The sequence below is a fragment of the Nipponia nippon genome, unplaced genomic scaffold, assembly GCF_047370975.1.
Source record: "Nipponia nippon isolate SJK-2023a ecotype South Korea unplaced genomic scaffold, ASM4737097v1 scaffold_6, whole genome shotgun sequence".
NCBI lineage: Eukaryota > Metazoa > Chordata > Aves > Pelecaniformes > Threskiornithidae > Nipponia > Nipponia nippon.
The window spans coordinates 29,508,412-29,524,228 of NW_028262380.1; the positions used below are offsets into that span (position 1 = coordinate 29,508,412).

The 15,817-nt window shown below is 35.2% G+C and overlaps 1 protein-coding gene across 12 annotated transcripts in view; it reads right to left on the reverse strand.

Annotated features, from left to right (window-relative positions):
* Nucleotides 1-15,817, reverse strand: part of FRYL (FRY like transcription coactivator) — a 182,921-nt gene that overhangs the window by 19,182 nt on the left and 147,922 nt on the right. For 10 of the 12 annotated variants that reach the window (XM_087735820.1, XM_087735819.1, XM_087735813.1 and 7 more), the window contains 7 exons: nt 13,848-14,045; nt 12,493-12,654; nt 12,130-12,204; nt 10,412-10,588; nt 7,489-7,692; nt 6,427-6,597; nt 2,136-2,389 (listed from right to left, as the gene is read on the reverse strand). In XM_087735820.1, the coding sequence (XP_087591946.1) occupies nt 2,136-2,389; nt 6,427-6,597; nt 7,489-7,692; nt 10,412-10,588; nt 12,130-12,204; nt 12,493-12,654; nt 13,848-14,045 (1,241 nt within the window). Of the gene's footprint in view, nt 1-2,135; nt 2,390-5,890; nt 6,021-6,426; nt 6,598-7,488; nt 7,693-10,411; nt 10,589-12,129; nt 12,205-12,492; nt 12,655-13,847; nt 14,046-15,817 lie in introns of those variants that run through there. The other 2 variants (XR_015699536.1, XR_015699535.1) reach the window with 2 other exon arrangements.

Consider the following 15,817-nt stretch of genomic DNA (forward strand, 5'->3'; position numbering starts at 1 on the left):
TAACAACTAAGGTAACTATGAGCCAAGAAAAGAGTAAAAAGATCAAAAACTTTTTCTACTGCAATATAAAAAATTACTTATACTCTCAATATCTCCAAAGTTTATTAAAACATGTTATTTCTACACATATCTACAGACAAAGAGTTATCTGTAGGTTATATAGCTATATACAGCACTATACATACACACCACTCAGAAACTAGTATTTTTTTCTTGCCCCCAATAACTGAGTTAACGTTCAGTTCTTCAAATTTCTATTCATCTAAACATATGGTCCACCAATACCTGTAACAAATTTTAGCTTTCCTTAAGAGAAACACAACACCTCATTTAGCAGTATAATACTATTTTATAGTAAACATCATAAGTAACATCATAAGTGCATGGAGATAGATTGGAACACTTTCATTTTTATGGGCAATCAATTTAACAGACCTTTATTCAAAGAGCATTCTGCAGTCATACTTTCCATTAGGCACCAAACATCCAATAAAAACATCAAACTATAAATTAATCAATGCTACTACTTACAATCATTAACTTAACTTTTGACAATTCTTGTATAATTGTACTTATGCAGCAAAAATAGGTGCAGGAGGATTCCAAGTACAGATAGGTTATTAAAATAAGTTTTTAAACACAGACCGTTTTGCTCTATAACAATCACCTCATTCACAGCAGCACCAAGTATGTCTTAAACAAGACTTAAATATGGCTTAAACAAGAAGTGTGGGTGCTGTATTTAGGTACATTCATTTTAGTAGCACAAAACTCAAAAGCTAAGGTGCAATCCTTTTGAATAATATCTGTAAGCAAAGCTTCAAAAAGATTTTCAGATATTTTCTAACTAGCGTATCAGCCCTGTAAATAATTACCCCTGTCACTCTTCAAACTAGAGCTATGGGGTTTTTAGTTTGTTTGCTTAGAGTAAATAAACTAAAACCTTAAGAGATTTTTCAGTTGCACATTAGGAAATAAACTGCTATTAACTGGTACCAGCCTTTAATTCCTGCAAGGAATATTGCAGTAGGTTGCATATGGGATTACAAGATTCAATTTCTCTGTCTCTGTCCCAGTAGAACCTTCTCAAACAACTTGGTCTTTTACAACTCCTGTTGTGTCCTTTTCTGTAAAACGCTCCTTACGTGATCTCTCTGACAGAATACACACTAAGTCTATGTTCCTGTATACACTAAATCCACGTATTATTCAATCTAAACTTCTGAACAAATTTTAAGTATTAACAAGCCTATGAACAATTTGGAATTTTTTTTGTTTGTTTTGGTTTGGGGTTTTTTGTTTGTTGGTTTGGGGTTTCTTGTTTGTGTTTTTATTTGTTTGTTGGTTTGCGGGTTTTTGTTTGTGTTTTTATTTGTTGGTTGATTTGGGGGTTTTTGTTTGTTGGTTTGGGGTTTTAATTGGTGTTTTTATTTGTTTGTTTGTTATTTCTGTTTGTTTTCCCTCCTTCTTAGAGTGTTACCTTCAAGGGACTTAGGGTTTCACTTTAAATATGACTCGACCAACTATAACTTTTCTTCTCAATAGTTAGTAGAAAATGGAAAAATGTTATTTTACTTTAAAATGTCTTAGAAATATACAAGACACTGATTAACCTTAACACTGAAAATAAACCTTGGGCAAATTCAAAGACAAACTGGCCTGACTCCTACAGGAGCTTTCATTAAAAAAAAAAAAAAATTAACGTTTTTTTTCCTGTCTTTGAGTGCCAAAATAGGTTCTGCCATAATTCAGAGCAGTTCAAGGACTTTTCCATGTTATACTGCTTGCGGCTGGTGGCTGCCAAGAAAACACTCCCAAATGCCCTCTGACCTTTATTCACATTTCTGTCCTATTGATGGTGATGAAATGTGCTACATCTCTTTTATTCAAGAATTCTCATCTTTTCCTGCATGGCTGTTTTCCCTGTACCAGAAACAACTGCTGAGCAAATACTGAGTTTATTTGCTATAACAGGCAAAACCAATCAACCATTACTTCAGACATGCAACACATCATTTTAGATACTTTTATTATGGGATTCATGGAAACCCCCGCACCATAAGAAAGTCTACTTTGTTTGATTCATGCACTGATAACATGTAATTTCTGTTACTTAGAACAAATATTAATCTCACCTAGACAAACCAGAGAAGTCAGCTTCTTCTTCTTCACATCTCTCATCCAGCTCTTTCAAAGCAAGAGTGACATCCTCTTCACAGATAGATTCAGAATAGCTCTCAGGAGCTGCTGCCTCTGCTAGTTCTGGGGTCTCTTCCAACTCAAGAGATTCATGACAGACCAGACAGTCTTGTTGTTCTTGTAGTAGATATGACCCAGTGTCTTCACTAGCAGTGCTAACCTGTTCATCCCTTACTGCTGAACTGCCTTCCTGTGAAGGAAACATGCTTTTATTACTTTTATTGTCAGAGCTTATGTATCGTTATCAGTTTTTATTATGGTAAAGTAAGAGAGTTATAAAAAATTGTTTACAAATATCCATTTATGCTTTAATCATTCAGTTCTTCGGACTGTTCACACAGTTTTACTGTGTGCAAAGACAGGCAGTTTATTTGTAACATTTATAACTTCTAGTTAATATCCTAGAATATGACTTATTATTTACAGCAAATACATTTTCTCAAATACACTCAATTAAATCTGCTAAGAGAACACTCCCAGAAAAATATCTGCAGATAGCCTCAAACATATTTAGATCACAACAAACACAATCAAGGCTTTCATATTTTACTTTTCTAGGTAAGGACCAAAATGACTGCCTCATGCTTGCCTTTGGGGTCTGGAACCAGCACAAAACATTTCTTCTCCTTTCCGCTCTCCATTTTAACAAGTTTCTAAGGCATAACTGCGCAACAGTGTAACAGATGAACGTGGAAAAGGGACGTTCCACTATTTTTATTATTTTGCCATTACTGTTAATATGGGGAGCTTTAAGGGTTTAACCCTGAATCTCTAAATGTAGGCTTTCAATCACTGGCAATTATAAAGAGACAATGATTAAACTCAGGTAGGTAATATCAGAGTGACTCTTTCTCCTTTCCCTCTTCCTCCATTAGCATTATTATACTTATTAACATTGCTATATTGAACAGAGGAATTCAGATTTAGTTAATTTACGGTGAATCAATTTGAAACCTTTTACTGGATTTTTCTGTGGAATAAAAATAAGACTTTCTTGTACTTGCTATTTCCTGAAGGCACAAATTATCACACGTTTTCATTCTTAGTGTGCTGGTCTTCCTCTACTGGCCTATCCAAGACTGGTCAACAAACCTTTGGACATCCTCTAAGCATACACATCACTTCATGGCTTTCATCAGTCTAAATAGATCCTCTGACAGATAAATAACTGTACACATATTAGAAAAGATAATTCAGCTTTAAACAGAACTATATCATTTTCTTTCACAGTGATCCTGACCTTTTCTCACTGACTATGGGACTCTTCAATGTGACATGGCCATCATTTGTCACAGCTAGTGACCTCACTTCTAATGCCTCTTTTGTAAAAGTTAACTCTGGGATTTTATTGCACAGAACAGCCATTTTGTCACACCGAGCAGCTAAGGCACACAGGAACGCAAGACACTTCCAATACCACAGCAAAATAATTTGGATTGAAACACTGGTCCATTTCTATTATAGATGTTAACATATGATACAAAGCTGCATTGATCATGTCTTGTAGATGTACACGAGGGATACACTTTTAGAAAATATTTAAGTGCTAATTACTAGTTAATAAATTTATAGCCAAGTTACTCTTCATAGTGCCATGACTCCTGATTTCTGAAGTTTTCTGTAACATTGGACATGTCTTTACTACCAACATGAACGTTCTTTAAGTATGTTAAAAACGTCGTTTATATAGTTGACAACTCCACAGAACCTAAGGAAAATTACTTCTAGTAAACCATTCCCTCATAAATCCACAGTGCAAGCGAGTAAAATAGAATCATTTTAGTCAGAAACTTTCATATATTTAAGCTTGTAAAACTTACTGTAGAAAATTGAAAATATTCTTGTAAACTAGATTATAAATTTCCAGCTGGAATGTGAAACGTCCTTTTTGCAAAGATACGTGCTATTACTGGTAATCAGCCTGATACATTTAGGTAAACTATTTACTGAACTCTTCAGCATCCCTACAAGAGAAACAAGGAACTCAACTACATCTAACCAGCTCACACCGGCATTTTTAAATAATGGCTTCCATTTTTTATTTTACCTTAGATAAATTTTGATACATATTTATTTATATTAAAAACATTTTGATAACTGACACTTGGCATGCAATGAAATGTCTGTGTTGAAAGAGTTATATATAAAGTATATGAGCATAGGAAAAAACAACTGCGCTATGCTGCGAGTTGTGCAGTATAAGAATTCAGAACAAAATTAGTTTTACTGGCTTCACAAATTTTTCAAAGTGAGTTGATAGTGTGCATATTTTCAGGCTCATTCTGTTAAGAGGCATAAAGCTAGCTCTCCCTTTTAGCAACAAAAGCCAACTAGATAGCTAACTCTTGTAAAGAGCTAACTTTAGAGTGTTTGAACTGTGCTTGAAGAAAACATATGTATTTGACTGAATCCCATATTCTAACAAGCACAAAATAAACCTGGAACACATCACATTTAACGATTGCATTTATATGCATTTGCAGTCTTTTTTTTTTTTTAATATATATATATAGCATTTTTTTCTGGATGCTGCTTAGTCATGAAATTATTTTAGAGCCCAGTTTAAATGTTTTCAATATTTTTAATCACATTGGTGCTTTTTTTGTGTGAATGCTTTCACCTGGATTATCAGAAGTATAGTGATTTTATAAAGGGAGCTACAGAAGAACAATGAATCCAAGTATAAAGGCAGTCTCAGAAAGAACTACGAAAACATAAAAATGAGCTACAGCTGAGAATGTACCACAAGCCAACAATGGAGAAGACAAAAGTTCTATCGTCGTGAATTTCATTCTATAAAATCCCGGCTTATATATCACTTCTCCCTTTTGAAACCTTAACACAAACCATCTATCTATGCGCAAGAAAATCATCCAGATTAAGTGTTCTTCCTCATCCAAAATTCTATTGGAACAAAAACGCATGTTGTAGACAAGCAGATGAAGCGCTAACAGAACAATTTGTTGACAATCTAAGCACAGGTGCTCTACAAAAGTTGGGACAATTTATCAACTGCAATGTAAGCAAATACTTAAAAAAACCCCATATAGATAACCCTAATGGAAAAACATGAAAAATGTGGGAAAAAGCTGCTTTATAAAAGCCACAGCATTAGACTTTTAGAAGGCAAGGATTTTATCACAGGAAACCAGTCACCCACACTTTCCCTTTGTCATACTCTAAGTACGTCTTTTGTTCTTACAGTTACCTTCATTAAATGTTAGCTAGGTAGGTGGTTTGCCTGTTAATAAGAGCGTTTTTCTACATAAAACAGGTAGACTAGTTCAGAAACCCCAGTCACTTCAATCAGTCAGTCGACTGTTTAAACCAAGTTGGCTGAAGACTCATTCTTAAGTGTAAACCATGCCCTGGTTATTCAAATACACATACAAACAGCTTAATTTTCTGGAAAATTCAATAAAACTGTAGGTTTTGTTAAAGATGGGATTAGCAATGCTTGTCCAAATAAAAATAAGATTGCAAGTAGCATCAATAATTTTAACTGAAGGGATAAAAAGTCGACCTAAACCAAGCCACTTCAAATTGAAGAAAAAATCCAACATATTGAGGTTCTACCTACAATTGCTAAATATTGTAGGAATTGTAGCAGATGAGAGTTTTATTTTAAATGAGATTTTTTCATTTTAAATTATTCAAAAGATTTTAAAAACCAAGAAACTGAAGTACTCACAGATTTGCAGGCGGCCATTAGCTTGAAATCTGTCTCAGTCCACACAGGCCTTTCCAAAAAAGTGTACCACTAGCATCTGTGGTCCTTTTTAAAGGATTATTTAATGGAACCAACTGCTAACACAGCTGGCCTGAGGTTTTATTCCCATATAGCACCAATCACATTAACCCAAAGAAAGCAAAAAAAAGAAAAAACCAAAAGGGAAATAAAAAAGAAAATGTTGCTCAAGAAGGATTTCAACCGTATCAAGTAAAAGCATCTTGAATATTAGCCTATTTTCATTCTGCACCATGAAATGATCATTATCAGCCCTTCAAGAATATTTTTAACCTGTAGTAAGTTCCCTCAGTCCATCCCAAGTAGTTTTCATACTGAGGGAACATTTTGTAAGAACATTCCAACAGGTTAGAAATATTAAAAGCAAATCAAATAATCAGTGTAACAGATGAAAATTCAGTTGAAAAGAAAGCCAAAGTTGCTACTAAACACTAGAAGGAGCCCAAATCAGCCATGCACCAGCCCACATTTCTCCCCACCTCAGGCAGCTGGTTGCTAGAGTTATCTAGAGGAGAAGCCTCCAAACTTGGGGTCTCAGTTCTGATTTGAAGCACCTCTTCTGTTCCCACACTGCTAGTGGAATCTTGAGACTGAAGTGATAAACCAGCATGATCTGATATTGTTTCGTCTATGGCAGAATCGTTGTTTAACTAAGACAGAAAAGAAACAAACTTGAAATTCTTCACAGTTTATTGAACATACAAATTACAGGGAAAAAACACATTAGTTTTGGAACTGTTTCAGTGTCATTAGCTATTGGAATTTATTTACATATTACAAGTTTAACAGCTTTACACGAAAACCATTTCAAGCATCACATGCATTTCAGTAACATTTAACTTTGAAGAGAAGTTTGAAGTTATCCTTGGGATACAGAAAATTATTTCCTTCCTTGTTCTTAAAGGTCTTTGGCACTGGTGAAATGCTAGACCAAGAACACTGAAGAGCAAAGCTCTTTGTTATGGGCAACATTAATACAAACTTTGCCTGAAGTCTGGAAAGCAGCATAATATCCCCGCTGCTCCCCATCCAGTCAATTTTTTCCTAATTTCATTTATGTCATGCAGAGAGACTTCCGAGTGGCCAGTATTCTTGATTCTCCTCAGCTATATGTACACATGCTTCAAAATCCATAATTAAATTGGCAATTTCAATAGTTACACACAACTGAGGCTCCCACAGGGTCACTTACTGCTCTTGTTCTTATTTAATATTTTGGGGTTTTTTTGAAGCTAGGAATCCACAAAGACACACACTTTATATACACCACATGCAATTTTGCACTTACATATAAACAAATATAGTAAGTATAAAGACACTAAAAAAATGAATGTTGTACTAGAATTATAAACCTGTTATGTACCACCATTAGGCAAAGTAACTCTTTCCCTTCATTGATGTCGTTATGAAAAAGAAGCTTAGCCACATTAATTTAGTTCCTCTTTAGTTCACTTAGGCTGGAAGTGTGAGACATATTTAGGCATTAAAAGTGCAAGTGAAAGCTTAAGTTCTCAGATTCCTTTCACAGACAAATAACTTACCATCTGCGAACGAGACAGTATCTGACTTGCAGTCAAGGCTGCTTCTTCTTCTGAAGACTCATCAGTATCTTCCTGGTTGGTCAAGTTCAAGCTAGGTGTGCTACCAGAGTACTGACATTCTTGAAGAGACGGTGTGTCTCCTTTGTCAATACTGTCAAGAGAGCGCCTACGAACGCCCCAGTTGAAGTTGTCCATGCTTTCACCCTGTAATAAAAAAAGTTTGCACACATAGGTATGTATGAATTTCAACATAATAAAATTAATACACAAATGCAACACAGAAAACACAGGTACTAAATGCATTACGAACAGAGTTTCAATCAGCCCTTTAATTTTATTAAAACTTTAAATACCTTGTTAAATGATGTTTGTAGATAAATTAAAATATATGGCAAATGAAGTAGAAATCTTTTTAATATCTTCTTGGAAAGTAACTCAATATATAATCTAGAACTATATCAGTATCGATTTTATGTATCTGACTAGAAAGTACAAACACACCACAGACAACAACAGATGAACAAGCCAGGACACCAGGCTGCAACTTACCTGCAGCTCCTGGTTAGCAAAAAGGAAAACACATATAATTAGAAAGAACGAGGACAAACACTTAAAGATACTCTAGAACCAGGGAAAAATGTTTTATTACATAAGATTTGCCAACAGTAAAAGACTGATTCAAGCTCTGAAAAAAAGCTTTAGTCAAAAAGCTAGTATTTAAAAGAATTTCTCTTTCTAATGGGAGATTGATTAAAAAAAATAAACAAATTGACGACAAAACACTAAAACCAGCATGCTTATGATACATTTTCTCTAGCGTAACATGTAAAGCAACTGTGTCAACAAACATTAGATGAAATTCTTTAACTAACACACATGAATCTAAACTGACCACATCCAACTGACAAAGCACCATCGACATTAATTATATACAGGTTGCAAAAAAAGTAATGTCTTCATTAACTGTTTTACCAGCTACTTTGTGTCAGTTTTATGAAATACACCCTAAACACCAATAGCTGGATCCTTTTTGTTTACACATTTTAAAGCTGGGATACTTGGGTTTCAAACATCCAACATACTAAGTGAAATCTGTATCTTAAACACACTAGTGTTTTAATTCACAAGTACAATAATAATCTCTGATTTTCTTAAGCACTTTGTCAACCTTCAACAATTCATCTAAGTAAGATGGAAAACCTGTTCACTTCGCCAGTCTACAGACAGTTCCGAAAACCCCACATCTAGCCCCAAATGTGCAAGTATGGGTTCCAAAACTGCTCTAACAGAGTGAGTGTCTCTCGTGGTGACTTAAGAGATCATCATGATGTGTTAAATATGCAAAGGAAACTAAACATTTTGTAGTCTCTTTCTCTCTTAATGATTTGTTTTGCTCCAAAAAAGGTGAAAAGTTATGGCAAAGCAAAAGAATCCCAACAACAACAAAGTATTACTTCTGTGGGCTGAAGCACTTAAATTTAATCTGAATATCACTCAGATTTTAATGTAAAAGCCGCAGTTCATACTGTTGGCATTTAATTATTAGCAATAAAGAACATTCTATATTTTTGATGCAGAACTAGGCAGCTCTTATATAAGGTGCACAATTTATATGTAATGCCCTAAATTTGTACGAGCTGTACTTTTTTTTTTTTTTTTTTTTTTTTTTTTTTGCAAGTATAGTACTACATGTTGCATACAGGCAAGTAATGAGAAAGAAACTGCCTTTTCTTCATTATGTTCTGCTCTTAAAATAGTACAGACAATGAAGTTAAAGATTAACTTGGTTTGGCAAAGTTTTCAACTTTTGGCATCCTACCTCCAAAGCCCCATCTAGCATTAAAATAATATTTTACTACTATTAAGCCTTGATGATTCTGAACTGTTTGACTACTTGCATTCAATATAGGAAATTGTATCTGTATAGTGTGTGGTCACATACATGCAATAGACCATGAGTCTGTACTTTTCCTAGAAAATGCAAATATTGGCTGAAGTGGAGCAATACACAGGAAGCATGAAGAAAGTGAGATAAAACTAAAGTATTACGGGGGGAAAAAGAGCAAGATTTTGTAAAAAGGGCTAGATTAAACAGGAGAAGAACAATCTTAGGGTTTAGACAGGCAGATACTCTTCTTAGTAGCTTGTTGACCTGCAAGGGTCTCCATTACTAATTCAATATTTTGTATAGACTGTAACAAAAGCACTGAAAGAAATTACAAAGCATTTGATTTCTTCTCCCCAGTCCTTTTACAGTCCTACTTTTAAGTTTTAGCAAATTCTGGACTGAAGCCTTTTATTTATCCCAAACAAGTAACAATTGTTAACAGAATCTTTACTATTTCTCAATATTTAATTTTGTTTTACCTCCCCTCTCTTTTTTTGACAGGAGGAGAAGTAGAGGAAACATAAGAACTGCAACAAACCAGATATAACGTAAAAGTCAATGCAAGCAATTATGGTGACCAAGTCAATTGTATATAATGAGATAGTATATCATACAGTTTGTAACTTTGAAAGCTATTCTTCATGTTTTCAAAATGCAGAAACGTATCAGGAACAAAGATTATGTCATTTTCTTAACATATTGTTCCATAATTAAGTTTTCTGTTGCATCATACCCCGGTGTTCATCCTGTCATTGGCTTATACTGTCATATCATTTCACTTCCAGATTAAGTCACTTAACCTCCCCCAAAAAATCATACCCTCCCACAAAAAACACCCAACGATTTGCAACAACTTAACACTGCAAAGTTTATGACACAGGTTTCTTTATGTGTAAGTTAAGTTCAATCATGTCATAAGTTCTTCCCAACTGGATTAGTTAGAAGAGCTGCCAATTCCTTAGAACTGCACCAACATAACCTAATTTTTAAAATGTTCTCAAATGGAAATACACAGAAGAAATCCCAAGGTCTCACCTCTGCATCTTCCAATTCAACATCTAAAAAGTCAAAGTCTTTAAAAACTCCAAATTGTTGTTCACTGGTATTGTCTTCTACAGCCACTTCCTCCTCTTGAATCACTTCTTCTGTTGTTGAAATAAGACTAGTTTGTTGATCTCCAACTTCCAAGTCTTCATTAGAAGAAAACACAACCTGCAGATATGGGTAAAAATAGAAATAAAAACTTCCAACTTCTGTAACTCCAAAAGTCATCTATCTTGCTTCCCATCATTTAATGGCATTAGTGGCAGTTAGCTTACCACTATAATAATAATACTAGGGCAAGTGCAGACTGCAATTTGTTTCAGGATTAGTTGGACTTTAAACTACATCTTTAAACTGGTGATATCATTCTCTCCTTAATCTAACTGAGAGCTGTAAAGGTACAAATAAAGAGAAAAATATAACCCTGAACCTTCATTTTCAGAACCACAATATTAGTCAAACTTAATAACAAAAAGTCCATCATAATAATCATCCACATGACACAGGCCATGTCATTTTTGCCTACCAACTTCTGTGGAAGGACTGTATACCTTTAAAAAGGCATCCAATGCTGGCTTCCAGTGATGATAATCTTCAGAAATTACAATTAGCTATTTAGTCCCATTTGAATTTTTAAAAATCTCTTCAGTTTCAGCTTTCAGACATCTAATTTTATTTATTTTAACCTCCTCCACTAGATTAAAGATCCACCTCCCATCAATATTTTCCCCCAGCTAAGAACTTCTATGTCACAATAAAAAACAATATTCTAGATGACAACCAAGGTAGGCTACTCACTTTATTTTAAAAGCTCTTTATGTCATCACCACCATTAAGCTTAGTATGCCAACGGCGGTCTTTTCTGTGCCATACACAGAAGTAACACCACTGGCCTACATTTACTCAATAGTTAAGACTATTGTTCCTACTGATATCCATGTTAGTTTGAAGGCATGCGATCCACTGGTCATTCCCAATGGATTCTATGGTATTTTCAATACGGCATCAACATCCTTGAAGTCCTCAGCCACTGCTGTCCCTTCTCTCTATAAAGTGCATCTTATTCATAATGGACTGGATTGAGATTTACTCAGAACAGGGGAGACCTACAGTTCAAGCCCCTGTTCTAGGCAAGACAATTAAAATTCATACGTGCAGCCTCAAACATACAACACACTATTCTGGAGTGGCAGTGTAGTCCTGCTCTTCTGTGAAGAATGTAAAATGTTGAGGAAAAAGTATTAAGGATTAGTCTGAACAACGGAGCTCCTTAATAGTCAACTAATTTAATTTGGAGAGGAAGGATCTGAGTTCCAATCCGAAATTTCAAAAAATCTTGTTTTGATAACCACATAAGATAAAAATTAGAAATTAATCCCAGTAATTTACCTTTGCTTTAAAACATACAGTCCCCCTCCTATAAGACTGACCTAAATTCACTGAGATGGCAACATTAGTTTTGGCTGAATTTAAATACTGTTTTGAAACCTGTTTAGTAAAGAATGGTGCACACAGGACTTCTTGAGGAATAATAGTAATTAATTACTTATGATTCCATCTCTTTTTAATTCTTCAATCGGATTTGTGAATTATTGAACCAAAACCAGTTTGTTAAAACCTGCTCTTCATAACTTTCCCAAACGTGACAATGCAATAGCATTCTCACTACTGGAATTTAAAAACCAAAACAAACCACCATCACCACTTACTGAAGGATTCTTGGGAAGACCAGATTCTGGACCACACAGAGAAAGCACGTTCATTAGCTTCTCCCTAGTTCTTCTCTGAAAAATATAACAAAGAAAATCACATATAGTGAGGCATCTGCTGGAGATCCAGGTAAAAATGTAAAATGCCTGCATTTTTAACTAGTCATCTCACATGCTGACATCCTCTAAAAAGAATCTTACCATTTTTTCTTTTCACCAGTATTAGCTTTTAGTTTATGCTATGTTCATTTATTGTTTTGCCAAGACACAATACAGACTTCAAATTACATTTCAACAAATTTTTTTATACATTCATAAACACTGTCCATAATACACGTATAATGTGCTTGAGACACCATGTACCTGAGATAGTTGTGGTCTCTTCCAGCTGACAGGAACTAACGCATTTGAATTGGAGCCTGACGAAGTTGAAGAAGTGCTCCGGGTGACAGCAATGACTTTTGGCTTCCCATTTCTACCAGCTGCGCTATGTTGATCACCATACTTATTCCCAATAATGGGTGTCTATCGAAGACAACAAATACTTTCTTAAAATTCAAATCCATATTATTAAAGACTACACATTTGATTTCGGAATTTAGTTTTATATAAAATGTAGGAGGGTTCGTCAGTTTGTTTGTTTTTAAGCTTTCTATGAAGCCCATGCCTAATCCACTGAGCATCGGTACACTGGCAAATACAGAGCTTAATACTTCTACTCTACGCAGCAGATTGCCATTCTGCTAACTTGTGTTTTTTTGAATTATGCAAGTTTTATGCTGACAATCCAGTTAAATTTTTTAAACATGCTTTAAAAACTGTTGTGTTTTCACAGACCAGCAACTGCACTAACACACACACACACACACTTCTGAAAACCAAAGATCAAATTCAGCCCTTCTGACAGCAAATGCTATTCCAATGAACTCTGTGGGAATTCACCTTGACTCTCAGTTATCTGCATGCACTGAAATTTCCAATAAGGAATTCACCTACCAATTTAAGTAACGCTCCTAAGGCATCTATATCTCCAGTCATTATCTAGGGTCAGCTTCAACCATGAACCTTTATTTTTGACTACTTCTAAAGTTTCTACAGTTTTCACATCCCTATATTACACTGCAGTCATTTAGCTATGCTCCCCTTTTCAGACACAGAATGAGTATCAGCTGTATGAATATATTATTTTCAGTTCTAATGAACCCTAATTGGGGGTAGGGGTGTTGTTTTTAACTACAGGAAGTTTTTCTCCAGTTGTGTCCACCTCACACTGAGGTTCCTATATTCCTACTCCCTCCTCTAAATTTCCTCCCCCTTCCAAAGTCACGCCAATACTGCAGTACAGGGTTTTAATCCTCTCAGCCCTTGAATGCACAACCATTCATTTGATGAAAGCCGGGAACGTTCAGCTGCAAGCAGAAGGCAGCTGCATTAGCCTGGTCTCTGACACAGCTGAAATATCCTTCAGAATAATCCTATTGACTTTTAGTAATTACCTCTCCAGACATTCAAAGGGGGAAAAAGGCAAAAACACAACATAAAAGAATTCGAAGTTTAGCTTTCAGTATGACTCTAATTACATGTATGTAAAACTTCAACATCTATCATTCTTAAAAATTATATTTATTTTAAAACATATAAATGCAGAAGGCTAACAGAAAACAAATGTGAGTTTGCAACAGAAAGTCTTTATTGCATTGTAATTTAAATATAATTACCTCTGATATATCAAAATGAAAATCTAAGGTCTTCCCAGGTAGCTCCTTGGAGACATTATTAAAAATTTTCGTGAAAGAGATTTCAGGAGAACCTATGTCACCTCCATAAGACTTGGGAATATCATTAGGTACAACAAGGCTTGCTGATCGAGACACCACCAGTTTCAGAATATTAAGGGCTTCCTTCCAATATGGACTCTGAAGAGAACGTACACAAATCACAAAACAATCGCTTCAAACAAGACAGCCATTTTTAACGTGCGGTAGGATTTTACACTGATTCACTGCAAGATTCTCAAAACCAAAAGTTCTAATCTTCGACACACAGCTGCAGGGTGCTAGCAGGGGTGGGCAGCTTTGGACCCTGAAGTGCCGGAAAGGCAGCGGCAAGGCACCAGGTCATCCCACGGTGGGCAGTCAGGTCCAGCCAGGCCGGCTCACAAGCTCCAGGTCACAGCGCCAGCCGCACCAGATCCTGTACCTCGCTCCCTGTATTTTACCATTGTCTGAAGCATCTGCCCTTCATGCCCCAGAAGATAAAAACTGAAAGCATTTAAAAGCAAAACAACTTTCGCCTCCTGGCATCTTTAATTATTTTACACTTACGGGCAGAGTAAACTGAATTTGAAACAGAAAAAAATAATTTGTGCTTTATATTTCCTCACACATTTCAAAGATCTTAATAAAAAAAAGTAAAAATATTTATGAGGTTTTTATATAGCGTCAAACCAATGGAGTGCTTAAGAAAGCCAGGGCAAAAGTATGAGAAGACAATTGGTGGAGCCTGAGTTAAGTGCACTCTCCTTAAAAAGATGATTAAGGTAATGTAAATAATTCAGCAGTTTCAACTACAGAGATTGTGGAGTGGATCACAGGAGAGACTTACACCAAAAGCAGCACTTTGGCAGGGTTAAGATTTACACTCCTGAAAATGTTAGGATTCTACCTGAAACTTAAATCTTCCCATTTTTTAAATTAGCAGGATGTCTGGGTGGTTTTTGTTTGGTTTTTTTTTTTTTTTGGTCTTTTTTTAATTAGGATGTCATGTCTGTTAAAATATTTTTTTAAATTGCATTAAAAAAATAAACACCACTTTCTAGGCTCTGAGTAGTATATGCTTCTTTGTAGGTAATGAGTCTTCAACAATCTCCTGAATTTCTGTGCATCATAAACATAAAAAAGTAGTCTCAAACTTGAACCATCCTGTAGCAACTTAAATTTATTAAGATGCATTGTGATTGCAGAGGATTTAAAAAAAAAAAATCAGCTTAGTAGCACCACACTTAAAGAAGACGTTCATTTATGACATCTTCTTTTGTCATCTATAGTAACATGTTTTATCGTATCAAAAATACACAGGCTTCTCCGGAATAATTTTTTGCTAGTACCATTATTTTGATAGCTAACATCTTCTAATTAAGATTACATTCCATGGTAGTGCGGGCTTGCATTGAAAGCTCAGATAAAGGCTAGAGGCGAAGCAAGCAGCTCTCAGGCCATGAAAACTATAGTTACGCTAATCATTCCATTTTGCGTAATGCACTCTGACAGGAGCACAATATCTAAAGTACATATCCATCAATAACAAAACATCCAGGAACACTACTTTTCCTGGTTAATTATGATTAAACCATTTGACTGAAATACATTTGGCAATAATGGAATTCAGGAAAGAAGGGGCGGGGGGGGGAGAATGTTGTGCACTGAAATGGTCTTATGCTCCAGGCATTTTCATACAATCTTGAAGCAAGAAGCTAGACCTTCTTTCACAAAATAGATTTTCAGTAAATTGTGTTCCAAGTACAAAGGATCAAATTACCTGGGGCAAAACACTATTGTTCATCTTTCAGAGACTTTCTTTAATAAAAAATGCACTCAAATTCATTAAGGTGCACCTTAATGTTCCTCACAGATACATTAGTGAAAGTGATTTAAACATGCATTTGACTGTAAAACTTCCTTTTGAAAAC